We start from the raw sequence: 27,918 nt of genomic DNA, 5'->3' as shown, positions 1-27,918 counted from the left end.
ATTATTCAGCAAAATTTGAACGTGATTTCGATTAGTTTTCTTTCGTGAAAATTCCCTTTCCTTTTAATTTGCTCATTTCAAATATTTTATTTTTAGACAGAAGAGATCTGTCATAATTGTTTCACACACTTGCCAAATTTTACCCCTTCCGCTCGCTTTGTTATTAAGTGGAAAACAATTTATTATAGGACCTCCAACACCAAAAAATAACGCTTTCGTCGTCTGCTAGTATACTTTGCGAGCTGCCGGCACACTGCAGGCTGCTGCACATGCGCAACCGCAGAAACTATTTTTCCACACGGCCTATGGCAGAGAAACATACGTGTAAAAGAATTGTGTTGGAATTCCAGGAATCCTATGCAACAATACATTACCTTTGTCATGATCTTACTTATGGATCCGATCACAAGGTACGCCAATACAATTTTCCCAGATAGGCTGGCAAGTTTGTGAACGCTAACTTGACAATCCTTGGTTAAAAACAAGCCCTTTGGTTTTATCAGAGCGATAATGTCACCCCTAATACTGGAGACTCTTTTTTCTGGTAATTTTATTAACCCTGTTGCAAATCAATCTGCAAGCCAAGCCATTCAATCTCGGATATGAGATTCCACACACCTTTGTTGGTGTTCAGAACAAAACCTGAGTCAACCAGATCTTTCTTGACCTCGGCATTGTACCGATTAGCCTCTTGTATGCTAGCTGCGTATCCCAACCCGTCAACTAAATATACTACGATTGATTTTCCTTCACTTCCCCATTTCTACATTTGTGGTCTAACCACCTTTGTGAAGACGAAGGGGGCCGTAGGGCAATACTTTAAATTTGCATAATATGGGAGCCCATTCTCATACCATACCAAACCAAGATACTTCTGATAGTCTGGTAAAATACTAACGTGATGGTATCCTGATTTTAAGTCAAATTTGAACAGAAACCCGCCTTTTCACAGGAAAATCAAAGCAGTACGGACGTCTCCGCATTCGACCGCGTGTTTCCAGAGGTATTTGTTTACTGGTCCCAAACCTGAACTCTGTATTAAGACGGACGAAGGATTTACTTTGTACGGTTGTTCAGAACATTCAGTGTCACAGTCTAAACGTTGTAGCTCTGAAGCGGCTTCCTTGACAAATGTGGCATGATATCGTGCCGAAGCATTAAGCAACCCAACCGTTCTTATGGTCTGCCTCTGTCAACTGGTCCAAGACAGACTGGTTGACATATAATGTCTCTTGGGCCCTTCTCTTTTCCATGTTAACTGAATATTAATAGCTGATTTTATCTTAGCTTCGAAACTAGCTAAAACTTCAGCCAGTCTGTCTTTGAACAACTTGGCTTGCTTAGAAGAGAACTGACCGAGTAGTTGTTGAATGTCTTCCTTCGTAGCGGCTGAGCTCATCGTGTAATCTAAAGATTGAAATACTAGAGAACACGATGTAGTATGGCAAAATTTTTAATGGAGGTCACAGCGGCGTGCAAGCGTGAAGGCCTCAACCATGCCAGACCCAATCTTTATATAGCCCCTCTTGACCACTTCGCCGTTACTCTTACATGTATCTAACAAGGATAAATTCAATTCATTCTATTTCACCTCGGCGCTCAACCGAATGAATAGACATTTTCTGAGCCTCTATATTCCAACTATGTATTCCAACTATTCTGATATATTTCAACCAAAATTGCATAGGGCCCAGTCGATCCTGCCCAAGTTGAAATAGTGCTTAATCAAAGTAGTTGATTATCACAATTCGGGGACATTCTAAGATAGGCAACAAAAACACACAAATAACTTGTCAGTTGCTACAATTACCATTGAAAATTGCCTGAAAAAGAATTTGAATGCAGTAGCCAAGTTATTCCTTGCTTATTTTCATAAAGATATCGCTTGAATTTTATATCAACGGTACAAATTGCCTCATTAGATGTTAAATCAGTTTTTTGAGTGTTTTTGGTGGATTTTTTATGTCAGATGTGTTGTGGTTTGCACATAAACTGCCTGGAAAAGTGATGCAGCCCTAGCGTGCCTTCCTCCATCCTAGCGCCTAACTAAAGCAATACTTTGCTTTGCATTTCACAGTATTTGTAATTTTACGAAGCTCTCATTGTCTATTCATAAATCTGAAGTTTACGTACATGTTGGAAAGTTTTGATGAAATTCTACGTAGGCCTACTATGTTCTGATTTGTCGTTTGAGGGGTTCAACATCACATGTTATGAGATTGTTAGCACGTATAGGCGTACCAGTATTTAACAATGAATTCACAGGTTTTGTCCTCAATGTGGTTAGGCAAAAATACACAGTGAGGGAACATTAAAGTGCACGGCAGGGGACTTCACTAGTATGCGTGGGGGGGGAGGAATCTCGGATTTTAACCCTCAAACTAGGCCGTGTTATTTTGGCCTATCTCAAAGCCGGGTAGGATGGATTACGGTTGAACTCGACATGCAAATAAAACACTAGAGTGTTGCGGTTCGGTCCTTCGTCAGGAGGGTGGAGATCCGTCCGCCAGTTAAGGAGGACAGGAGGTGCTTAACCAGAAAAAAGCTGGACTCAGTTCGACTGTGGCTTGATTCCCTTCGATATTTTGCCAGGTGTCAATCAGCAATGAAATTGTATAACCAAAATGAAAAAAAAGAGAAAACTTCAAGAAAGACAGAAGACATTCTTTGGAATGATGGCTTACATGTACATCACAATAAACGTTACATTCGGTATGTCCGCCGTAAATTCACCCTTAGAAATGTCTCTGCATAATCATAATTTTCTTACTCTGACGTCTAAAAGATTGCCCAGATATGTATGAACACTAAAGCTAACGGGAAAAGGGCTTAAGTTATCCAACCAGGAGCCATCTTGCTGTGACTGCCAGTTCACCAAGGTGAAGGGTTCGAGCATGGGAACTGTCACTTCTTAAGTTGCCAAAATGTAATACAATGTAAGCGACTTCTGGCCAAAAGGGCGGGGCTTCGAGCGTGTTAAGTCTTCACACCGCAAGGTCGCTCATACTTATGTATTGATCTTGTGTTACAGACTGGTAGGTCAGAGTTCATATTCACATCAAAAGTAATTACCTCACCGGGGGATCTCCAGTCCCCCACATTAGCATTCCTTAGTAGAGTTTTAAGTGTCTAAATAGCATAGGATTACGAAGAAGCTAGAACAGAAGCATTAAGCAGCTACGCCCACAAAATAACGTTGTTACTCCATGTGGCTGATTTTATTCTCCATGCGGTGATTTTGTCTCCAGGTCAGTTCACGGTTATGCCTGAACCTGTACTTATGGCAACTAATACGTCCCTCAGATCCCCTGTCTAACTACATTTCATTATGCTGCTGTACATGTGAAGTAGCCAGCTCCCAAAATAACTCCAAGCAGCTAGGTGGATGTTTTTTAATACCAGGTCATTTCCCGGTCATAATTATGGACATCTTGGGGATAATCATCTTTTAACAGCCCTTATTCTGCATTGCATGGTTGGGATCTGGCCTATGGGAGTCTACAGGCTTGTGGTGTGTGCTTGGGGTGAGGGGGTTGGTTATAACCATATTTGGTAATATGTGGAGAATTTCATCACCTATGGTTGACACTAGGGTTATTAACCTTCGATCTTTTGTATATATTTGAAAAAACTGATAAAAAATTAACTTGGTATTTTTTTGTATTTGAACATTTTAATTGGTTACTTATTTGTAATAAATTTTCTTAAAATCTAAAAGAAGATTTCTAGTACAATCATTTTCAGAGTTTGCACGAAATTTTGGGGAGCAAACGCAGACATGTAAAATTCATACTGCGCTAATATTTTGGATGGAGAGTTGTGACACGTTTCCGTCTCATTTAGCCTTTTCTTTTGCTCCTTTGTCCTCTTTTGCTGTTTTGTTCATTTTGCTCTTGTCTTTTTATTACTTGACCGCATATAATTCTAATTTTGAGATAAACCTGTACAAACTTTCACGATTCACTTGAACGGTTCAACATGAAAGTAGTGCACTAGGTCTGACTAGGTTATTCATACCCTTTCTGACGGTCTCTCGACCGATCAGAGTGCCGGATTTACCTCCACGTGACCCTCACTAACACAAAATGAGAAACGAGAATATTCCATTTTTTCATGGGGGTGTTGGTTGCTTTGGTGAGGGGCTCGTGTAAATGCAAATAAAAGAACGTACCATTCTTCTCCTAGTTTAAAGGAAAAAAATGTTGCCTTCTTTTGCCGTTTTCCCACTCCGGACGTTTGCCCTACTTGCACAAAAGCGACGGCTGTTTGGTCACTTTCGCGTCACGTTACAGAAGGTGACCTGCGCTACCAATAATTTTCTGCAAACACCGTGTGACTGGACAGGGAACCAGCCAAGGTCGTTGCGTAATAGCTGCGACACAAAGCAGCCGTAATTTTCTACGAGTACTTAGATCGACAGGTACTCTTGCAGATCTGAACAAGATCCGTAGGTGCTGAAGTCGGGGTGCAAACTAGACGGGCTCTCGTACAGGGTACCATTACTTAACCATACACAAAGGAGTCTGTGTAATGTACAAGTCAGGCGAAAATTCGTACGGAGTGGGAAAACGGCAAAAAAGGCAACATTTTTTTCCTCCAAACTAGGAGAAGGCGAGTTTTTTACTATTAGCAACCCAGTGGATTTTTTTCAGCGTACGTTGTGAACAAACCGGTGCAATTTCAGCTCATAAAATTAAGCAGATGTTCAGTTATGCCCCCGGATGTCCCGGATAAAGTTTTCGAAAGAAATCCCAATTAATCGGGACAGGGCCAAGTATATGAAGGAGGAGTATTCGTTGGGCCCTGTTTACGGGTCTATGCGATATCATACCTAGGTCTCCTTGTTCGTGCACGTTTGCTCACACTCCCTGTACTTACGTGAAAATGAGATTGTAAAACGGAGCAAAGATTTACCTGCCTGTTGTCGATGGGTTCCATGTTTCGTTGATTTGACATAACGTAGTTGTTGTCATCAAAGTTTAAATAAACTATTAGAATCTTTCGTAAGAGTAGAGTTTTGTAGAGTGTTTTGATCTGTTTTTATTTCGATGTTTACTGAAAGTTTACGGAAAGACCACTGCACTGGACTATTAGATTTTAGATTTTCGGAAGTGATGGGTCCATTTTTGGCTGGGTGTTTCTCTTTTAGGTCAGGCAGTTTTTCAGTTTCTATAACTTGATATACTAGCCAATATTTTCCAAACCTTTTTCCGATGTTGGAATTTTTGAGACTTTACTGAACAAAAATATATTACAAATTCTAAATTGTTCACATTTTTTTTCTATGCAAGGGTTCTGAAAGTGTGCCATTTAAGGTTCAACTTTTAGGCTCTATTGGCCGGGTGTGGTCCACCTCCTTCACGATTCGTGTGCCGTGTGGTTTGGCGTGCAGTTTAACAGGTTTGAATCAAGTCGGACTTAAGTTGACGGAATAAGCCAATCGGACCCCCCGTCGGTGATATGTAGTTATTCATAATTACAAATGACCGACATTATCTTGCCTAACGTATACGGAATTTCAACCAATCAAAGTAGTAAGACTTGTAAACTTGCGCATTATAGTGCAGGTATGAACGACGTAAAACAAGTCCAGCAATGTGATTGGCTACTACCACTTTTGGTAGATGAGCCCATTCGCTGTGTACAAACGGTTGGCAGATTCGTCAAGTCGGGATTTCTGAACTGAACTGATAGTAGTAAGTGGACGAAATAAGATCCCCACTGAAGTCAAGTCTAGCTGTTTAATAACAGGCGGAAACAGTCATTGGAACGTCGCTCCCATTATGCGTGTTCGGCGGTGTGCAATTACAGACTTGAACGATCTTGCTACCAAAATTAGATAGAGCACTCTGATTGACTAATAATCCGGAATATGAATAATTTTAGGGGCAGTTTGATTGGTCAGTTGAACGTTAGTTACCAACAACCACAGTCTCATTTATTCAAGAGGGTATTTACATTATTCTAAATAGATGATTTACCAAAAAAGTATCAGTTTATTTTACCCCCCCAAAAAGCTATGTATACTCTGTCTTTAAGCGTCTCATTAAAATATCTTGTAAATTAACGCAAGATATGAAAGAAACTGGCACTGATCAAATATAGACATACCTATATGTAAAATAAATGAGTCTGTTATGTAGCACGAGCTACTTTTGGCCCTCTCCATGGAAAGGAATAAATATGCAATATATTTCTCACGGTTTTGTTGCCCATGGACTTCTGAAATCTCGGAAACAAATCATTTGTGACTCCGAGTTATACAAGGCGCCGTTGCATATGTATGTTTTTGGGTGCGTTGCGTATGCGATGTGTTCATGTGTTTGACTTTTACGGACACAAAAAATATTTAGGTGACAACATGCATTAAATTTGCATATAAAAACGTTTTCCTCTGCAATTATATGCTTGGAAAAAATGTTGCTCAGCTATTTCATCAAGAAAGTCTTATTTACTCAAGTTTTATTACCAACATAACAGTGCTGTTAGACTCTTACGATTGTCAAATATTTACTCCTAAATAGACTGAATTAGCCTTTTATAGCCTTAAGTTATCTAATCTTACTCAGAATGTGACCCATTTTTCGGCTTTTTTGCCCATAAAATTGATGTCCCTGAGATAAACCTCTGTACCCTTAAAATCATTTATTCTTCCGAATCAAATAAATGTTTCTGTTTTTTCGTTTTAGAATTTTGTATTGTTGAGGAATCTTATTTGAGTCGTTGTCTAAGAAAAAATCATTACAATTCAAACAAATTTCCGTGTTCATTCAAATTTATTGCACGTCTTGGAAAGAGGTTGATTAAGAAGTCATTTGATCAACTGGTAAACAGTTCCAACATGCTGTCATTCGTATTTGCTACTGTATCATGATTCCTGGATTTTCCAAGGATCAAAAAGTAGAAAAGGCTGGTCAAGATCCATACACTCGGGGGAATAAAACCAAAACTTGGCAGAATAATTGTAAAGAGACATGAAGAAAACTAAAAAATAGTTTAGCAACAGACTTTCTAGTGACTGGCACTTTTGTTATTATGCACTAACTAATTTGAAAATCGAGATACCGTAGCCCTTCATCTAGCATTTTCTAGGGTTTGATAACATTAATGGTTTTGTACACTTCAATTTTCACATAATAGCTCAGCGGTAATTTTACACGGAATGGCATTGGCTGTGGTTGTAAATGTTTATAAAGGTACTAAATTTGGTCTGTTTACTAGATTTTATATTATATAGCATCTATATATTATATGTATCTCTTTGCAACCATAAACTTGGTGTTTATGTCCTTCCTCTCCAAATTGGAGAACTTCGTACTTTGACCGATTTTTATCAAACGAACAAAACTTGTTATGGCTTCACTTTGAAAAGTTTTTTTTTTCAGTGGGACTTAAAATATTAATTGAAAGAACACCGATCGTTACCGAAGCCACAGTAATTAACGGTGTTGTCGATAGATGAGTCGGTTCAGCTGTAGAGTAAAACGTAGGGTCAAGTCACAAATAATTCTCACTTATGCTGTATAATTGTACAGGGTCTCTCTGGTGTGTCCCACTTAAATTTCGCAAACCACTGCCCCTTGATTGGGGACAGGCTCCGGTGTTTATATCTTGGGTCTAGTGATGTACTTTGATATTTACAAACAAATTTTAAAAAGTCACTTTTATTTACCGTAATTTATCTTGACACTCTCCATGTTGTGATGTTTCTCTCTGTTTAAATTTTCAATTTGATTTCAAGTAACAGGCATAAATGTTCATGCTTGCAAATAAGGTAGCAGAAGATATATTGACCTACATGTATTAAGCGCGATTCACTTCAGCATTTTTTTGTACTTGGGAGACATCGAAGACATTTGGATAATATTATTTTTAAATGTTATTTTTAAATATATGTATCCTTTAGAGTGAGAATATTTGTGTCTTCGTGCGAAAACTTTTCGCTATCTTAACCGGAAACGCACTAATCTCCACTGGTTGGCTGACAATAAAATGGCGTAAATTAGTAAACAAATAAATAATGTAAGCAGGTGTCATGATTATCAAATTATGAGCGTTAAAAAAAAAACACTAACTTAAAATTTTAAAACAATAACGAAAAAAAAAACCCCCACACACACAAAACCCCGGCAACAACAGAAACAAATTTGGTCCCCAGAACGTCAAGGACCCGCCTCGGAATGGGTGATACACTGAGTGCTTTTATTGTCTCAACTACGCGTTTATAAGCAACGCCCGTTGCTTCAAGTGAGGTCATAGTTGCGTAGCGTTACGATATGTGTGTCGTCATAAACGCAACACCAGCATGCGCATTTTTGTCTCACAGCAACTCGACACCGTTAAGTCCATTGTTCTTGTGCGCGCGCCTTTTCCGCAGTGCACTCAGAACAACAAACTGACAGATTTTGCTTTACTGCTGTTCCTTGAGCATCCTGCTGCGATTACTTCAGCGATTTTTGCGATTTTATCGATAGTTATCTACATTTTGAGACACAGATATCAGGATCATGATGGAGAATATAAGTACAACATTGGTAAGTTTCCTAGACATAAAGTAAGGATTTATCGGAAACTGGTTGAGAAGCTTTTGCGATAGCTTATGCTGAGATGTTTATAGGGAAATAACGAAAAAAATGGAAATGCCACTTTTTCACACGCAAAGCTTAACTAAATTTGCACACGGAATGCTGAATTGTGTAGTTTAAAAATACTGTTAATCGAGGAAACGTGGAGAAGGCCTGTGCAGAATATGCCTGCCCCACGCATCATACAAAATACTACCTCCATCACGGAAAAGGAAACGCACTGGCTTCTGGAAAAGCCTGATGATATCCACCATTGCTGCTTCCCTCAACAAATTCATCCGATCTCAAGCAAAATATGTGTAATGGATATGCATCAAAGTTCATCTGGCTTTGTCTCAGGCATCAGTTTTGTATGTACGGTCCTGATTTGGCTCTTGTCAATGCCCTTTTTAGCATTGGAAAAAAATTAAAAATACTTCAATCACTGGTTTCATATTAACAAAGTTTCATGTTCTTGTCAAAACATTTGACGATGAAGAGCAAAAATCTTTAAACTCCGGGACTTCAGAGAGCCCAGTGAACCTGGAATCCGAAGCTGAACACAGAAGCGAGGGAAAGATTTTAACGATGACCACATAACCCCCACAATTTCCACTATGACTATGAACAATGTAATGTCTGTCCCTCCATATGAAAAGGGATAGTCTGCCTGAAACAAAAACTTAATTGTTTTCAAAATCCAACAACTCTGTTACTGACTTTCACAGATGTCTGCTTACTACCGGCAGATGACTGCCTGGATTTGTAGGCATATCCGTCCCAATCAGTCAGGGATCTCTCGCACTAAAGTACAGGTAAATCTTTAAAAAAATTCCACGGGGTACAAAACACAAAACTACTAGTTCCAACACTCATTGTACTTCAACCGGTTGGTTATTCCTTACACACACAAAAATACGAGCAAGTTTTGTTTACTACAGGTAACAGAAAACTTTTTGTTTAAGCTAACAAGAGGAGATACATGTTTATTAAGCGTTGTGTTGTAAAAGTAAATAAACATTTGAACCATTCAGGATACAGAAGTCTCAGGAAACTAATTTGATTGATTTGATAATGGTCACCATTGCATTAACGGTATAGTAGAATTATGTCTTATTTTTAAGCCTGGCTGATATTTTAACTTCAACAGGTTCTTTCTACGACCCCCTACATTCCACCTGATATCCACTGCCCGTGCTCCAAAAGTCTGAGCGAGACTTGGGCGTGGCAAAGATCCTATCCTGAACCTGAGTATTATCCTGACAAATTAGTAAGCCACGCTATATTTTACCTTGACACTTTGAAAATCGTTTTAATGAATTTATTGAGGTTTATATTTCTGCGCACCAAAATACCCAATGATGATTAGAAGACTTTCAAATGAATTGTTGAAAATACTTGAGGTGAAATATGTCATCAGGTTAAAAAATGCACTTGTGGACTTTTATTAAAAGATTGTAAAACTTGTAGCTCTATTTCTGAAGCAATAACTTTGCTGGCTTAGGCAGAGAAGGCATTTCAAATGAAATGCTGAATTCATTCCTAGATCATGTTGTCCGATCCAATTGAGTGTACTGTTTTGGTTATCGTTATTTAAAAGGTTGACGGGATTGGTGGAAACTCCGGTGCCCGAAGCAAACACAGCAAGGCCGATGAGAGTGACCCACCGACTTGCTGCCTCTACCTGCCAGGCTGTCCGTTTAGCAGATGGAGACGCCGTAGCCGGGCTAAAGTGGCACCATTTATACCACTAGCACCCCCAAGAAAGCCTACCGTGACATCACCAAAGGCTGGTAACGAGGTTCCTGCTCAACTCAAGGCAATGGAGCTGTCTGTGTTTGATCTGGAGGACGAAGACAACCAAGAAAGCCCAAGCCTAGGTCTTCCATCGAGGCAGATGATGAGAGAAGACATCGATGAGTGGCGTCGGAGAGAGAGAGGAGTCACACACGTTGGACTTGAAAAAGATGAGATTCAAGGTATCTCAAGAGAAGTCGTTTCCCTTCCACCGAGACCAAAGACATCGAGGGGACTCAGAAGTGAAAGTGAACAGAAGGATAGACCCGCTGTTGTGAAGACACAGGGGCTGTCAGGTCATGAGGTCAATATATGGACCAGAGAATGCGGTGAAGTAACGCAGGTAGTGCCGAATCCAAAGCTCCTTGGCTCAAAAACAATCAACGAGCTAGGAAGCTCCAATGACAATCCTGATGCGGAAAAGAGAGTCAGTGTCAAGTCAAGGGGAGCTTGTGACACTTTCGAACAGAAGGAATTAGTTGTCACAGGACATAAACAAATCCTCGCAAACAATGACACCCAGCGCGAATATGCAGGAAGATCAACAAGGACACCAAAAGTAGAACCCCTTACCCCAAGACCGAAGACTTCAAGAGGCACCAGACGAGAAAACGGAGGAGGGGATTCACTATCTGTCTCTAGTGCGGTTAGAGTAGTCGAAGCTGGATTGGAACAAGCTGTCACAGAAGTGTTAGTCCCTGACACAGACGACTCTTTGGAACTTACAAATGAGAAGAGGCACTTCTCCTCGAAGGATTCACGAGGCTCTGGTAAGGTGTTAAACCCTGGGGAAAATTTGGATGAGGTAGATGATGACGAAAGAAACCCAACTCACGCGTCGGGAAGAGTTGATGAACATAACACAAAGGCAACGAAGGGAGATGAAATGGCTCCCACGTTAGATCAAGTCTCACCACCAAATTGTGCGAAACAGAATCAACCGATAACTCCAAAGTCTTCTAGAAATTCAATGGATGCAGATGATATGATGATAACAGCCGAACAGGAAATGGAGTACGAACGCCAACAGCATGAGCAGTGGCAACTAGCTGCAATTGGTGAATGGTCCACTTTGTGTCAAGACCATGATGAAGACGATTATGAGTCAGAGTGTTACCTAAGAATGGATGAGTTCCAGAAAGAAACAGCCATCATGATGGACTGGAAGGCTATTGTCGAGCAGTATCGTACTGTTGGTGTTATCCAGGACCTACAAAATATAGAGACGTTATGTAAGAGCACCATCAACCAGAGCGAAAGAGCTCTGCGGCAGTTTGCCCGGATCTGTCGCGGTCCCGTGCCACTATCAAAGTCGGGGCAAACTAAAGCCGAAGCCATCGCTTCACTCTCCAGAATAGTCCAGAAACAGACCAGGAGGATCTGTGAAGATATCTCCAACGTCTTCTCAGAGTCCTACCAAATCTTGGAGGAGTTGGACCTCTTGAGGGAGAGACAGGATCGAGTGGAAGAATCCCTACAAAGGGATCTGAGAGAGAAGGATGCAGAAGAAGAACGATCTCGGTCAAGTTCCCTGAGTTCAACCGCCACGCCGAGGCTAACATCCAGTCGGCTACAACAGAGAGAGATTGACCAAGACCTGGTGGACAGATACATGGAATACCCCAGGGTGAAATCCACGAGTCTATTCAATGTCATGCCGACCATTTACGAAGACAAAATTTTCCAACTGAATGAATATGAAGAAGAGGAGGAAGAGTTGGAAAGTGATTTACCGGAATGCAAAGGAATGGAGGATGTCTATCTTCATGAAGATGACGCCAGAGAGCATGACACAGCAGAGGACGATTGTCCAGATGTTCTCCTCGTGGAGGAACTGGGAGTTAAACATTGATCAACGCATTGGAACGCAGCACAGAAACAAGATGAGGATGAACGTGAAAGTGAAGCGGAAGCATTTGAAGAGATGGAATAGGAGTTGACCTACAGACTGCAGATTGATGTATATAGAGAAAGCTTAAAGGATAAATCTTGATGGAGATGTTGAGTGTTAAGTCATATTTCAAATGGACGGTGGTTAAATTATCACTAGTAGCGACATGTCATTTTGGTTTCCTTATTTTCCTTCATTCCTTTCAGCCAAATATTTAGGTATGAGAACGGAACGAGATGGGATCGATCTTACTAAAGCTACAACAGGAAAGGAATGAAATAGTATCCAGTGTTATTGGAAAGTGCATTTTGTAGAGTTCCATTGAATGATCTACTAATCGTATGATGTACAAATATATTGTGCAATCTTGGTAGTGCTCTAATACAGTTGCACGCTGCAAGTTGCATAGTTTAAGCCCCCGGATGATGAGGGGTAGTTTTGGACTTGTTGACAAAAGGTTGTGGACTCTTCTCAAGCCGGGAGTGGAGAGACACCGGCAGAAACATTGAAAGAAACACCGTACCTTAACTTGTCGCTGCCATTCGTAATTAAGATGCTAGTAATTTGGAAGTTGGTATTTAAAGTGTATTTTTTCTTTGAAAGAAATTCGTGGAAAGTAGCAAGACATGGAAAGTCATTTTGGCCTGAACAGAAATATGTATAAAGTGGAAACTCCTAGCATTAGACCTAAAAGAAAATACCAAAATCATTGTATTCTTGACAAAAATTCAGAAGATTTTATCTTAAGCAGGATAAAGAATAAGTAAATAAAAAAAGAAAGAAAACCTTTAAAAGAATTTAACCTTTTTAAAAACGGGACGAACTATTAAAATTAACCCATTGTTCCCAGGTGCTGTTTGAAAGTATTCGAAGTCACCTGTGAATACAATTCGCCACAGGTATTTTGAACGTTTATATATAAAGCAATCAAACTGGAAACATGAATGCTTTTGCTCGAATAAATTTTAATATGAGAGGTTTTTACCGCACTTAAAGTATTACCATAGAAAATTTTTGCTTTGAGATCCTGGACACAAAAATACTGTGTTTATTTGAGGGTGAATCGCAAACCCTTTTAATATTCAGTGAGTTTGTTCAAACTTGCCACGCTATGGTGAATACGCAGCTTTGGAACTCGGTTATGATTGTATAAAAACAGAACATTTTCACCCAAGTACCGAAAATGAAAATCTGTATTCATAGCCCGTAACTAGATTTTTAAAATGTAGCATTTTGGAGAGATGGGTGTTTCATTTTCACTCTCAGTTGTTATGGGCTAGTCAATGCTTCGCTTTGTACACTAAGTCTGAGTGAAGAAATGTTTTTACTGATTAAAGAAACTTTTTTTTGTTTTTACATAATATCCGTTAATTGGGATGTCGAGAAAGTTGCTATGGTACAACAAAGCAAGGAATTATACATACAGAATCTGGATTTGATTAATTAGTCTGAATTACTTTTGGGCACTCAATGTCGCTACTGAACGCAAACAGATTCTGCAAATGGCAGATTGAAGTCCAATGGTAAATTATGGTCAAGAGCCTTTTATTTTGTGATTGTTGGGACGATTTTGAACTGGACTACATGAGTATTTCGAAGTGTAGAACTTCTTTGTCAGAAAAACAATATGAAGGGCTTAATTAGAATCAAAGCATTTATCTTCACCTGTAGAGTGGAGACCGTGCCGTGCACAAGCGAACTTGAAAAGGTTAAAACGTCCCTTGTTGTATTAAAGGCAAGGAACTTGGGGCATCGCAACCCCGACGAACTTAGAAGCCAGCATAAAGCGCAGATTTGAACCTAAAACTGCCCGGGGATGACCCAATTAGGAATAAGTTTCTCTAAACCCGCCTATCGCCGGCGATATCATTCACGAGTCCATTTTTGTAAAAAAACAACCTACATTGTAGATCATGGTAGTTGCGTAGGACTTTCACGGTGGTATGAGGTGCAGGGAGGCATTTTTTTCTAGAAAAAGACTGACAATATGTTTTCATCTGTAAAAGCCCCCCCCCCGGCCCCAACGGTGGTTGCAGGCCCGTATGGGAAGCCAAACACCGTTGGTCACCCGGGCCATCTTAAGATCTCAGAGGGCTCCTTGGATTTGACTAAACGTCTTGTCCCTCCGAATGTTGGCAAAGACCGCGATGATCCATAATACAGCACGACCTGCTCTTTTGTGCAACAATTCAGCGAGGATGTTACTTTTTCCACACACCACATTATTTCCTTAAATAGTGTAATTTCCTCTTGTTGTGTATGTCACGCAATTGGAATTGGTTGTGGATCCGTCTCTGAGTGGATGATGCTCTGCACATAGATTTACATGCATTCATCGCCGTTTACATGGAACCATGGAACCGGAAGTTAACGTGCAACTTCAGCGATCGTCCAATGGGAGCCTGTAAATCGTGGTGCGTCCGCCTTTGTGACGAAGTCACGAACCGGACTGTCTCTGCTTCTTATAGGGTGCGTTCGATTAGCTTCCCTGAAGACACCGGTGTTACACCAAGGGAAGCCTCGAGATGAGGGTAATCGAACGCTGCAGTGTACTCGCCAAGGCATTCTGGGAAAAAGGTGAAGTCCCCGCGACGTTCCATCATCATTCCATCACGAACAGTCCATCCGTGACGTCATTACACTCGGGCAGCCTCCAGAGACCCGCTCGCCAGCCAGGGTAGTAATGGCTGACACCAGGGCAGGCACGAGAATCACGTGATGGCTAAACGAACGCTCTCGTGTAAGTTTGACTTACACGTGAAAGCTAATCGAACGCACCCATTGTTGGGTAGCGTTACGATATGTGTGGCGTCATAAAGGCAATATTAGCGTGCGCGTTTTGTCTCATAGCAACTTGACCCCATGAAATCTGCTGTTCTTTGTACGCGCACCATTTCCGCAGTGCACTGAAAACAACAAACCGACAGATTTTGTTTTACTGCCGTTCTTTGAACATCCTACTGTGATTACCTCAGCGATTTTTGCGAATTTATCGATAGTTGTTGACGTTTCGAGAAACAAATATTAGGATCATGATGGAGAATACATGTACATCATCGGTAAGTTTCTTTAACAAAAAGTAAGAATTTTTCGGCAAACTGTTTGAGAAGGTTTTGTTGTAATAACTTATGCTGAGATGTTTATGGGGAAATAATGGACACAATCGAAATACCACATTTTTCACACGCAAAAGCTAAACTAAATTTGCAAACGGAATACTGAAGTGTCTGGGTTAAAATACTGTTAATTCAAGGAAACGAGAAAATTCTAGGCCTGTGCAGAATATGCCTGCCCCATGCATTATACAAAGTACTACCCCATCACAAAGAAAAAAAGAAACGCAGTCGTTTCCAAAAAAACCTGATGTCAACCATTGCTGCTTCCCTCAACGAATTCATCCGATCTCAAGCAAAATGTGCATAATATTGACCATGCATCAAAGTTTAGCTTCGTCTCAGGCATCAGTCTTGTATGTGCGGTCCTGATTATGGCTCTTGTCAATGCCCTTTTTAGTATTAGAAAAAAATACTACAACCACTGGTGTCATGTTAAAGCTTCATGTTCTTGTCAAAAAATTGCCGATGAAGAGCCAAAATCTTTAAACTCTGGGACTAAAGATAAAGAAGCTGGAATATGAAGCTGAACACGGAAGCGAGGTCAAGATTTCATCGATGATCATAAGCCTCCACGATTTCCACGAAGACTATAAACAAATTTAATACCTGTCGCTCCATACAAAAAGAATGGTTTGATTGAGACAAAATTTGTTTCCAAAATCCAACAAATCTATTACTGAATTTCACAGATGTCTGCTTACTACCAGCAGATGACTAGCTGGATTTGTAGGCATGTCCGTCCCAATCAGTCAGGGATCTCTCGGACCGCAGTACAGGTAAATCTTTTAAAAAAAATTTAACGTGGTACAAAACACAAAAATACATGTAATATCCAAGTGCTCAAAGGCAAACTAGCTTCAAACACTCATCATACTCGAACCGTTGGGTTATCCTCCACAAAAAATACATGCAAGTTTTGTTTACTATAGGTAACAGAAAACTTTAAAGTTAACAAGAGTTAACGTTAACGTTTAAAGCTAACAAGAGGAGATACGTGTTTATTAAGCGTTGTGTTGTAAAAGTAGATAATTATTTGAACCCTCCAGGATACAGAAGTCCAAGAAAACTAATTTCAAACTGATTGTTCTAAGATAATGCTCACCATTGTATTAACGGTATTTGTGGTTGAATTGTCTTATTTTTAAGCCTTGCTGATATTGTAACTTCAACAGGTTCTTTCTACAACCTCCTGCATTCCATCTGATATCCACTGCCCGTCCTCCACAAGACTGAGTGAGACTTGGGCTAGGCGAAGATCTTATCCTAAACCTGAGTATTATCCCGACAAATTAGTAAGCCACGCTACTTTACCTTGGAACTTTGAAATATTAATGTACGAAAACTGTTTTAATGAATTTATTTGAGATTTATATTTCTGCGTACCAAAATAAATAATGATGATTAGAAGACTTTCAAATGAATTGTTGAAAATACTTACGGTGAAATAGGTCAACAAGTTAAAAATAAATGTGCACTTGTGGACTCATGATTTCATGAAAGGACTGTTGAAACCTGTAGCTCTATATCTCAAACAATAACTTTGCAGGCTTACGAGGAGAAAACATTTTAAATTAAATACTGGGTTCAATCCTAGATCATATAAAACAATTATTTCGTTCGATCCAATTGAGTCTGTTGTTTTGGTTATCATCATTTAAAAGGTTGACGGGATTTGTGGAAACTCCAATGCCCGAAGCAAACACAGAGAGGCCGATGAGAATGACCAACCGATTTGCTGCCTCTACCTACCAGGCCTTCCGTTTAGTAGATGGAGACGCCGTAGACAAGCTAAAGTGGCACCCTTCATACCACTATCACCCCCAATAAAACCTACCGTGACATCGCCAACGGCTGGTCACGAGGCTCCTGCTCAACCCAAGGCAACAGAGCTCTCTGTGTTCGATCTGGAGGACGAAAACGACCAAGAGAGCCCAAGCCTAGGTCTTCCATCTAGGCAGATGATAAAACAAGACTTTGATGAATGGCGTCGGAGAGAGAGAAGAGTCACACATATTGGACTTGAACAAGATGAGATTCAAGGTATCTCAAGAGAAGTTATCGCCTTTCCACCGAGACCAAAGACATCGAGGGGACTCAGAAGTGAAAGTGAACGGAAAGATAGACCCTCTGCTGTGAAGACACTGGAGCTGTCAGGTCATGAGGTCAATATGTGGATCAGAGAATGCGCTGAAGTGCTGAATCCTCAGACCCTTGGATCAAAAACAATCAACGAGCCAGGAAGCTCCAATGACAATCTTGATGAGGAAAAGAGAGTCAGTGTCAAGTCAAGGGGAGTTTGTGACACTTTCGAACAGAAGGAATTAGTTGTCACAGGACATAAACAAATCCTCGCAAACAACGACACCCAGCGCGAATATGCAGGAAGATCAACGAAGACATCAAAAGTAGAACCCCTTCCCCCAAGACCGAAGACTTCAAGAGGCACCAGACGAGAAAACGGAGGAGGGGATTCATTATCAGTCTCCAGTGCAGTGAGAGTAGTGGAAGCTGGATTGGAACAAGCTGTCAGAGACGTGTTAGTCCTTGACACAGCCGAGTCTTTGGAACTTACAAATGAGAAGAGACACTTCTCCTTGAAGGATTCACGAGGCTCTGGTAAGGTGTTGAACCCTGGGGAAAATTTGGATGAGGTAGATGATGACGAAAGAAACCCAACTCACGCGTCGGGAAGAGTTGATGAACATAACACAAAGGCAGCGAAGGGAGATGAAATGGCTCCCACGTTAGATCAAGTCTCACCACCAAATTGTGCGAAACAGAATCAACCGATAACTCCAAAGTCTTCTAAAAATTCAATGGATGCAGATGATATGATGATAACAGCCGAACAGGAAATGGAGTACGAACGCCAACAGCATGAGCAGTGGCAACTAGCTGCAATTGGTGAATGGTCCACTTTGTGTCAAGACCATGATGAAGACGATTATGAGTCAGAGTGTTACCTAAGAATGGATGAGTTCCAGAAAGAAACAGCCATCATGATGGACTGGAAGGCTATCGTCGAGCAGTATCGTACTGTTGGTGTTATCCAGGACCTACAAAATATAGAGACGTTATGTAAGAGCACCATCAACCAGAGCGAAAGAGCTCTGCGGCAGTTTGCCCGGATCTGTCGCGGTCCCGTGCCACTATCAAAGTCGGGGCAAACTAAAGCCGAAGCCATCGCTTCACTCTCCAGAATAGTCCAGAAACAGACCAGGAGGATCTGTGAAGATATCTCCAACGTCTTCTCAGAGTCCTACCAAATCTTGGAGGAGTTGGACCTCTTGAGGGAGAGACAGGATCGAGTGGAAGAATCCCTACAAAGGGATCTGAGAGAGAAGGATGCAGAAGAAGAACGATCTCGGTCAAGTTCCCTGAGTTCAACCGCCACGCCGAGGCTAACATCCAGTCGGCTACAACAGAGAGAGATTGACCAAGACCTGGTGGACAGATACATGGAATACCCCAGGGTGAAATCCACGAGTCTATTCAATGTCATGCCGACCATTTACGAAGACAAAATTTTCCAACTGAATGAATATGAAGAAGAGGAGGAAGAGTTGGAAAGTGATTTACCGGCATGCAAAGGAATGGAGGATGTCTATCTTCATGAAGATGACGCCAGAGAGCATGACACAGCAGAGGACGATTGTCCAGATGTTCTCCTCGTGGAGGAACTGGGAGTTAAAAATTGATCAACGCATTGGAAGGCTGCACAGAAACAAGATGAGGATGAACGTGAAAGTGAAGCGGAAGCATTTGAAGAGATGGAATAGGAGTTGACCTACAGACTGCAGATTGATGTATATAGAGAAAGCTTAAAGGATAAATCTTGATGAAGATGTTGAGTGTTAAGTCATATTTCAAATGGACGGTGGTTAAATTATCACTAGTAGTGACATGTCATTTTGGTTTCCTTATTTTCCTGCATTCCTTTCAGCCAAATATTTAGGTATGAGAATGGAACGAGATGGGATCGATCTTACTAAAGCTACAACAGGAAAGGAATGAAATAGTATCCAGTGTTATTGGAAAGTGCATTTTGTAGAGTTCCATTGAATGATCTACTAATCGTATGATGTACAAATATATTGTGTAATCTTGGTAGTGCTCTAATACAGTTGCACGCTGCAAGTTGCATAGTTTAAGCCCCCGGATGATGAGGGGTAGTTTTGGGCTTGTTGACAAAAGGTTGTGGACTCTTCTCAAGCCGGGAGTGGAGAGACACCGGCAGAAACATTGAAAGAAACACCGTACCTTAACTTGTCGCTGCCATTCGTAATTAAGATGCTAGTAATTTGGAAGTTGATATTAAAAGTGTATTTTTTCTTTGAAAGAAATTCGTGGAAAGTAGCAAGACATGGAAAGTCATTTTGGCCTGAACAGAAATATGTATAAAGTGGAAACTCCTCCGAGCATTAGGCCTAAAAAAATATGAAAATCATTGTATCCTACACAAAATTCAGAAGATTTTATCTTCATCAGGATAAAGAATGTGAATAAAAAAAGAAAGAAAACCGTTAAAAGAATTTAGCCCTTTTAAAACCGGGACGAACCATTAAAATTAACCCATTGTTCCTGGGTGTTGTTTTAAAGTATTCGAAGGCACCTGTGAATACTATTCGGCACAGTTATTTTGAACGTTTATATATAAAGCAATCAAACTGGAAACACGAATGCTTTTGCTCGAAGAAATTTTGATATAAGAGGGTTTTACTGTACTTAAAGTGTTGCCATAGAAAATTCTTGTGTTGAGATCCTGGACACAAAAATAATGTGTTTATTTGGCGGTGAATCGCAAACCCTTTTAATATTCAGTGAGTTTGTTCAAACTTGCCACGCTCTGGTGAATACGCAGCTTTGGAACTTGGTTATGATAAAAAAAAAACAGAAAATGTTCACCCAACTACCGCTAATCAAAATCTGTATTCATACCTCTTAACTAGATTTTGAAATGTAGCATTTTGGAGAGATGAGTGTTTCATTTTCACTCTCAGTTGGTATGGGCTAGTCAATTCTTCGCTTTATACACTAAGTCTGAGTGAAGAAATGTTTTTACTGATTAAAGAAACTTTTTTTGTTTTTACATAATATCCGTTAATTGGGATGTCGAGACAAATGCTACGATACAACAAAACAGGAATTATACATGCAGAATCTGGATTTGATTAATTAGTCTGAATTACTTTTGGGCACTCAATTTCGCTACTGAACGCAAATAGATTCTGCAAATGGCAGATTGAAGTCCAATGGTAAATTATGGTCAAGAGCCTTTTATTTTGCGATTGTTGGACGATTTTGAACTGGACTACATGAGTATTTCGAAGTGTAGAACCTCTTTGTCAGAAACGCAATAGGAAGGGCTTAATTAGAATCAAAGCATTTATCTTCACCTGTAGAGTGGAGACCGTGCCGTGCACAAGCGAACTTGAAAAGGTTAAAACGTCCCTTGTTGTATTAAAGGCAAGGAACTTGGGGCATCGCAACCCCGACGAACTTAGAAGCCAGCGTAAAGCGCAGATTTGAATCTAACACTGGCCGGGGATGACCCACTTAGGAATTAGTTTCTCTAAACCCGCCTATCGCCGGCGATATCATTCGCGAGTCCATTTTTGTAAAAAAAAACCTACATTGTAGATCATGGTAGTTGCGTAGGACTTTCACGGTGGTATGAGGTGCAGGGAGGCATTTTTTTCTAGAAAAAGACTGACAATATGTTTTCATCTGTAAAAGCCCCCCCCTGGCCCCAACGGTGGTTGCAGGCCCGTATGGGAAGCCAAACACCGTTGGTCACCAGGGCCACCTTAAGATCTCAGGGGGCTCCTTGGATTTGACTAAACGTCTTTTCCCTCCGAATGTTGGCAAAGACCGCGATGATCCATAATACAGCACGACCTGCTCTTTCGTGCAGCAATTCAGCGCGGATGTTACTTTTTCACGGGAGGCATGGAGCACTGAAAACTGAATGTCCACAGCACATTATTTCCTGAAATAGCGTGATTTCCTCTTGTTGTGTATGCCACGCAATTGGAACTGACAAAAGACCCTGCCGAACAGCATCCAGAATTTTGTTCACATTTTCTTGGAATGCAAGTCAACACTCCTACTTGTACGCGTGGGTCTGACGGTAGGCCTACTTTAATAAGCCTCATCCATGTCATTACCTTGTGCATCGGGGCCGACGTATCTTTGCTTGCAATTTCTGGGTTACTTCTCTTTTCTCTTTGTTTGGGAAACTCACGTGCGAAATGCCCGTAGCTCATTGCAATTCCAGCACACTGTAGGTTGTCTATTCTGTCTCCATCAGTCCCCATTCTGCCGGTCGTATGAATCATTCTTTCAACTCGATTGTTGCATCTACTTCTGGCTATCCTTCTCCACACAGTTCTCAACATCTTGCTTGACTGAGTCATCTTGCTAATTTCAGCAGACATTGCTAAAATTTTACTCTTGAGTACATCTGTCTCTTTTTTTTCAGTCTTTTCCTCTTGCTCTGACGAAACTGCCATTACCATCTTTCTGTTATGAGGTGTATTATCTTTGTCTGTCGGCTGCTTTGAATGCCTCTAATTCAACAGCAATTCGAACAGCGTCGTCCAGGTTTGTTGGCTTTGACTGAAACCCTCGCCATCTTGCCTCGTTGTCACAAAGGGCGTCGATGAAATGTTCATTTATACTTAATGTCTCTTGCAAGTCTTATGAAGCAGAGTGATACGCAAAACGGACAAGCTGCTACACGGCCGGTAGCCTGGAAAAGTTTCCTCTCTCTTTCGCTGCCGATTCTTTAACTTAACTCAGAACAGTTTAGAATCCACAGATAACGCGTTGACCAACGCTCTGTAATTTCTACACGTGTCTTTGTCCAAGTCGCGTAAAACGGCTTGCACTGCTTCTCGCAGGGTTGCCGCCCAATGCATGGCCTGAGCCTAATTGTCACCCCATTCATTCATTTCTGCTACCATTTCAAATAGTAAGGCATAATGGTTCCGTGAGCTTGTTCCGTACTCATACACGGTCGGTTTGATTCTCACTTTGGCTTTCAGACTCTGCATTTCTTAAACTCTTGTCCTCTATTTCTGGGGTCGCATGTTACTACTTTACTGCTTTCGCTTTCGTTTTCTCTAATTCCCTCTGTAGAACCATGAATTAATCTTTCATCCCGTCGAAAACCTCTTGCCGTTCTATTATTTAATCAGGTTTTATTTGGAAGGACCATTGACAAAATGATCAAACTTGCATCTCCGTCTTCCCTCAGTTGGATTTCCTCAGAATTTGTGATTGAAGTGTCGCTAACCTTATCATTGTCCCTCAAAAACCTCTTTCCTTGATTGGTCACGGATTTCAGAAACTTGGCGTTTCATCTTTCTTTATATGAAGACCACTCTGCTTTTAAAATCCGTCCCACCGCTGCCGCCCAAAATGTAACGATTCGAGGTTCCTATGAATCAGTCTTTCAACCTGAACCCTTTTTTAGGTTTCGAGGAAGGATTCCCGCTGGTTGATTTCTACAGACTTAAAAGCCTGAAAGTTGACCCTTGATAGAACCGTTGGATAGGAAAAATAACGTGCAAAGATTTTAGAATTTGTAATATATTTTCGTTCAGTTACTTCTTAATTAAAAAATCCAACTCGGAAAAGGGGCTTTGGAAAATATTTGCTGGTATATCAATGTATAGAAACTTAAATATCATCTGACCTAAAAGAGAAATATCCTGCCATAAATTGACCCATCACTTTCAAAATCTAAAATACATGAAGAACAGTGCAATGAGGCAGTCTCGTACGCAGATTAACGTTTATGGTCGGTAAAAGCCGAAATAAAATACAGATCTAAATAATTTACACAGTCTTATAGTTTATAAGCAATAAACTGAAAGCAACATTCTCCTTCAAGTACGAAAGATTTTAATCTTTTATTTAACCTTTGCTGACAACAACTGTGATTTGTGTGATGTCAACTCAACGGAATAGAACCCATCGACTGCAAGTAGGTAAATCTTTGCAACGTTGCACAATCTCGTTTTCACGTAAGCACTGGCAGTGAAAACAAACGCATGTACATGAACATGGAGACCTAGGTATGATGTCGCCGGAAGTGAAAGGTCGTTAAAAGAGAACTCGTTTTTTAGCTATCTACATGTGACTTTTCCCAAATATTATTTGAAGAAGACAAAGGTAAAATTCCAACATTAGTGTTTCGTGGGGTGGTTTCAGTTAGGAATTGGTCTTCCAAAAATTATTGAACGTAATAGGGCGGCCCAACGTAAAATCCCCATAGGAGGACAAGCGAGGGTTCTGGAAGCTCGCTTCGTGACCTTTTACTTTCAGTCTCTATTGAATTCAAGGAAATTGAATCGTTCAGATGTGGGGTTGCCTGATAACTGCGTGTTTCACCTCTCATTCGTTTACACTCATCACAATCACGAAATGTACATAGCGCCCTCTTCTGATTCAATCAATCAGTGCCGTGGCTGAGTTCATCGTTACGCTTTTGCTTCGTGTACTAAAGGGTGTATTTCACCAAATGGTTGTATTTCTGCGCTCCAGCTCATTAATATTTTGTGATCCCACGGAGTTTTTACAATAAAACATGCCATAATCAGGAGGCATCGTAGAAATATTTCTATAAATTCCAAATTTGGGACTGATAGTTTCCAGTTCGGGTATAAGTTCACAAAGAGCCCCAAATTGCGGGCCTATTTTGGATACTGGCGGGCGGCTTCATTCAGAAATGTGCGCTTAGTTTTACTGCTGTTTTGGGGGTATCTTCCTTGAAAGAGAAATAAAGAAAGAGTTTCGTGGCTAACCCCAATGAAATTGAAACGAAAAGTGATAATCTTGAATTTCCAGTAAAAACGGAGATCTCTTCACGAGAGTCAACAGGCGGCGCTATTTCAGTCCTATTTTGCACTGTTTTCTAAGGGCGCTAACAACGAGTAGTATGTCTGTACAGGCCGAGTTCGGGCGGCTTGTTCCTGTATGTTCACGAACAGCTCGATTTGTTGTTCGTGGCCGGGTCGGCCGCTTGAACGCCGGGAACAAACAACCGGTTATCGCTGGTAGTTAGTGACAAGCAACATGCAACATGGCGGCGTCCATGTAGGCTACGTTATTCGAGGGTTAATGTTTGGATGGGCTGAATTCTTTTCTATTTAAACAGGAACATTTATTTCTGTGTTACGGAAAATAATTAATGTTAATTTTGCAAAACTTCCCATTGTCTATGGCTTTGGAAGCCATCTCTCTACTTTTTGCAGCTGTTCAAAAATCAAAATCTCACGAGTTTTTCCGTGTGTTCCTGTAAAACCCTGACGAGGAGGTGGTGTGTAATCCTGTTTCGAGAGCAATGTTCTTGAGTCGTGTTCCGGCCGTTCGAGCGCGAGAACAAGAAACATGTGTCAACAACAACAGGCCGCCCGAACTTAACTCGACCTGTACAGCAACCTGCAGTTCTCCTTGGCACATTGCGCCCTCTATCGTTGTCCCTTTATGTACTACTAAAACAGACTTGAGACCAAAGGCAAAGATCGTGAGGTACGGTACGGAGGTGAGTGAAAGATCTCCGAATTCCGCAATGTTTGGTGGGCAATTTTCGAGTAATAATCTGCACAATGAAACTTTAGGAAGTTTAACTTTGTCACTAGGAAGTAAGAACAATTGAGGATTTATTCGAAACATTTGCATTGGGAGCTCGTGGGTCGGGCAGATCATTATTTTAGGGAAGGCCTACATGTATGCCTAATATTTTTAATTAACGTTAGGCATCATGCCGAGTGTCATGTGGCTGTTGTGTAACTTGATTGATATTCATGTTCTTGAAGGGAAGTACATGTATGTTTGTAGGCCTACGTATGTCCCTAGGGCAACACGCACGCGTAGGAAAGAGTTCCTTTGATGGGCCTAATTGTTAATACTAGTTGCATGGGTGATGATTTTGCACAAAATGTTAGATAGATGTGGGAAGAAAAAATCAGGCAAACGGTACCCATTTTTCCTTCACACCAGAGCCTGTCTTCATGTAGGGCTGTACAGTAGTTTACCTTTCCACAAAATTTCCATGGGTAAATGAACCTTTTTCATTGTAAGCAATGCATTATTGTGGAGCTTGGATGACAAACAAGCCATGCATTTCATGCATAAACCTATGGGGGAAGTGAACCAGTAGGAAATTTATTTTACAGATTTCTTTAGAATATTTTAAAATTATCTGCTCATCAGTGCTCATCACCTGACAGATAGGAGAATACAAGGAAGGTTTTCAAAATAACAATTTTTCAAATGTTTGTAAGAAGAAAAATCACCCTTAATTATTCATCATATTTTAAGGGCACCAGTCATTCTAGGCTGAAATAATGTGATTGGTTTATGAGGGATGAATGAGCTACAAGTTGTGATTTTGATTGGCCAATACTTTTTATACAAGGGTATTGATATTCATGATCTTAGTCAAAGTACAGTACATGGCATAAACCTGTGTTGTTGGAAGGGATTCACCAAATTTTTCTTTTCTGCCATGCTTTAAACTTAGTAGATTGTGTTACTGCAATACTGTGTCGAAAGAGGATGGCTTGAACTGCCGATAAAATGGAAATAGATTAATGTTTTGCAGGTACACTTCTCTTGCAAGGCGGCGCAGACTTACAAGAGTTTTGCAAAATGGCAGGTAGCAACCGATGCAAACACCTGAAAGGAATGCGTGCATACGTACTGATCAAAGAAATCAAACCGATCCTCTGACTGGCCATGTCGCCATATTTGCTGTTTTCATTGGTTACTATCCACCATTTTGTGAGAGTCCCAGATGTCCAACCCATGGTTGTGCATTTGCTTGTCATCCAAACCCATGTATGCATTGTGAACGTTGAACAGGTTTATTAACGATAACGCTTTACTCAGACATCCCTTGAGTGACATGCTTGACCTCCTGTGCACAAACCAGCTGAAGCAAATGGCATGAACGTCCCTACACATGTACCGTATCTATGAGACTTTGGTCTGAAAACTCTAATGTTAATGCATGTATGTTAAGTAATTTGTACTGTTTATTGGAGCCTACATACATGCACATGTATGTAAACATGGCAAATGCTTTGAATATACACATACATGTACATTTATTTGCCCTGCTAAATTTGACCCTTTATTAGGACATGTGATTGCTTACTGATGGCTGAGAATTGATGTACATGTACATGTATGTACATGTACGTGTAGCACTGTACTAGAGAAAAATAACTGATGTTCCTACATGTACATGTAGATGTAAAATGTATGGGACATGTTAGAACCCTTCCCCCATGCATGTACTTGTACCGTGTATGTACATGTACATGACACCCTTGTTATGCAAGGCTTTGATATATACAGGCTGTGCCATGTAGGTCATACTATTGGTAGATTAAAAAAAACCAGCTCAAATTAGGCCTAGATGCCAATTGATTACAATATGTTGCAGTTCCTCATTAATTTACGGAGAGTGTATCTTGAAATGCAAGTACTGGCTAAATTGAAGTAAACTTTATTTCGCAAGCTGCATGTTCATGTATGTATGTACATGTACATGTACTGTACCTGTACATACATGCATATGTAGACAGTGCCCTCTGTCTTAATTTGATACATGTGCAAGTGGGCCTACTGCTACATGAAAAACGGTAATTACCACCAATGTAAGAGACCTGTGACCATGAGGGCAGCGGATAATGAGCACCTGTATGTGTACACTTGCAGATGTACATGTACATGTACGTGACATATCTTTTTAGCGTGAGGGCGACATTTCCCAAACTGGGTTCAAACTCAAGCCAGCATAATTCTGTTTCACCCTCTCCCTAGTGAAGAATACGATTTCATGTACTATCATGACTATTATTGTACATGTACATAGACTTCAACATGTACATGTAATTACAGATTATTACATTTCAATTTTTTGATGGCTCTGGAGGAAAAAAAGTTCAGAATTGTAAAATGGTCTGAACCCGTCTCAAGAATTCAAAGTCAAAGTGACAGTTGCTATTGCAGAACCTGATTAAGATTTGTCACAGTAAACATGGTAAAGAGTCACCAAACATGTTTTTGCTCTTATCGGGCAAGCTATCTTATTTTAAAGTAGATTTAGCCTTGTGTAAACTACAATGTACATGTAGATTTAGCCCTCACCCATGTCACCAGCTACATGTACATGTCAGCATGTACATGTAAATATGCATGCACATATGATACAAGTACAATGTACATGGTTTTATGTTCAGCACTGTTCAGTATGGTTCTTCTAAAGTAAAGACTTGATATTGTGTTGATTTACTCTATATTTATATGCAGAACATACAATGTACATGTACCCCCAGAACCAGTGGAGCACGGTGGACAACAAACCCCACAGTTCTGGGAGTATCAATAGTACATGGGTATCGCAAATAATCCAGGCACTACAGTGTAGTAGATGAAGTTTACCGGTTAATGCTATCTCCAACCTCTTGCCCCCCTTTGTACCTTACGTCCTTTCTGCACTTTATCGCCTCCCCAAAAAAATACAAATTAAGAG

General features: G+C 40.6%; 3 protein-coding genes across 5 annotated transcripts in view; all 3 read left to right on the top strand.

Annotated features, from left to right (window-relative positions):
• The first annotated feature begins 8,372 nt into the window (after positions 1-8,372).
• Positions 8,373-13,780, top strand: LOC147796761 (uncharacterized). The gene is made up of 4 exons (XM_087146106.1): positions 8,373-8,534; positions 9,293-9,379; positions 9,715-9,834; positions 10,165-13,780. Exons 1-4 carry the CDS (start codon positions 8,508-8,510, stop codon positions 12,211-12,213), a joined length of 2,283 nt encoding a protein of 760 aa, XP_087002232.1. The 5' UTR covers positions 8,373-8,507; the 3' UTR covers positions 12,214-13,780.
• A 1,284-nt stretch (positions 13,781-15,064) lies between these two features.
• LOC110986980 (uncharacterized) lies at positions 15,065-20,628 on the top strand. Of its 2 annotated transcripts, none has more exons than XM_022249350.2 (4): positions 15,065-15,311; positions 16,079-16,144; positions 16,541-16,660; positions 17,030-20,628. In XM_022249350.2, the coding sequence occupies exons 1-4, from the start codon at positions 15,285-15,287 to the stop codon at positions 19,064-19,066; spliced, it is 2,250 nt and encodes a 749-aa protein (XP_022105042.2). In that variant the 5' UTR covers positions 15,065-15,284; the 3' UTR covers positions 19,067-20,628. The 2 variants fall into 2 exon arrangements, with proteins under 2 accessions (XP_022105042.2, XP_022105040.2); XM_022249348.2 differs by having other exon boundaries at positions 15,066-15,311; positions 16,058-16,144.
• Positions 20,629-24,753: 4,125 nt separating this feature from the next.
• LOC110986987 (uncharacterized) overlaps positions 24,754-27,918 on the top strand; it is a 46,241-nt gene continuing 43,076 nt past the window's right edge. The window contains exon 1 of one of the 2 annotated variants that reach the window (XM_087145297.1): positions 24,754-24,918. The gene's annotated coding sequence lies outside the window, so the exon portion shown is untranslated. The remainder of the gene's footprint in view (positions 24,919-27,918) is intronic. The other variant, XM_022249359.2, reaches the window with a different exon arrangement.

The sequence above is a fragment of the Acanthaster planci genome, linkage group LG14 (genome assembly GCF_054643075.1).
Source record: "Acanthaster planci isolate LZ-2023a linkage group LG14, COTS_SCS, whole genome shotgun sequence".
Classification (NCBI taxonomy): domain Eukaryota; kingdom Metazoa; phylum Echinodermata; class Asteroidea; order Valvatida; family Acanthasteridae; genus Acanthaster; species Acanthaster planci.
The sequence above is the reverse complement of the archived record's forward strand: the minus strand, read 5'-3'. Positions and strand labels throughout refer to the sequence as shown.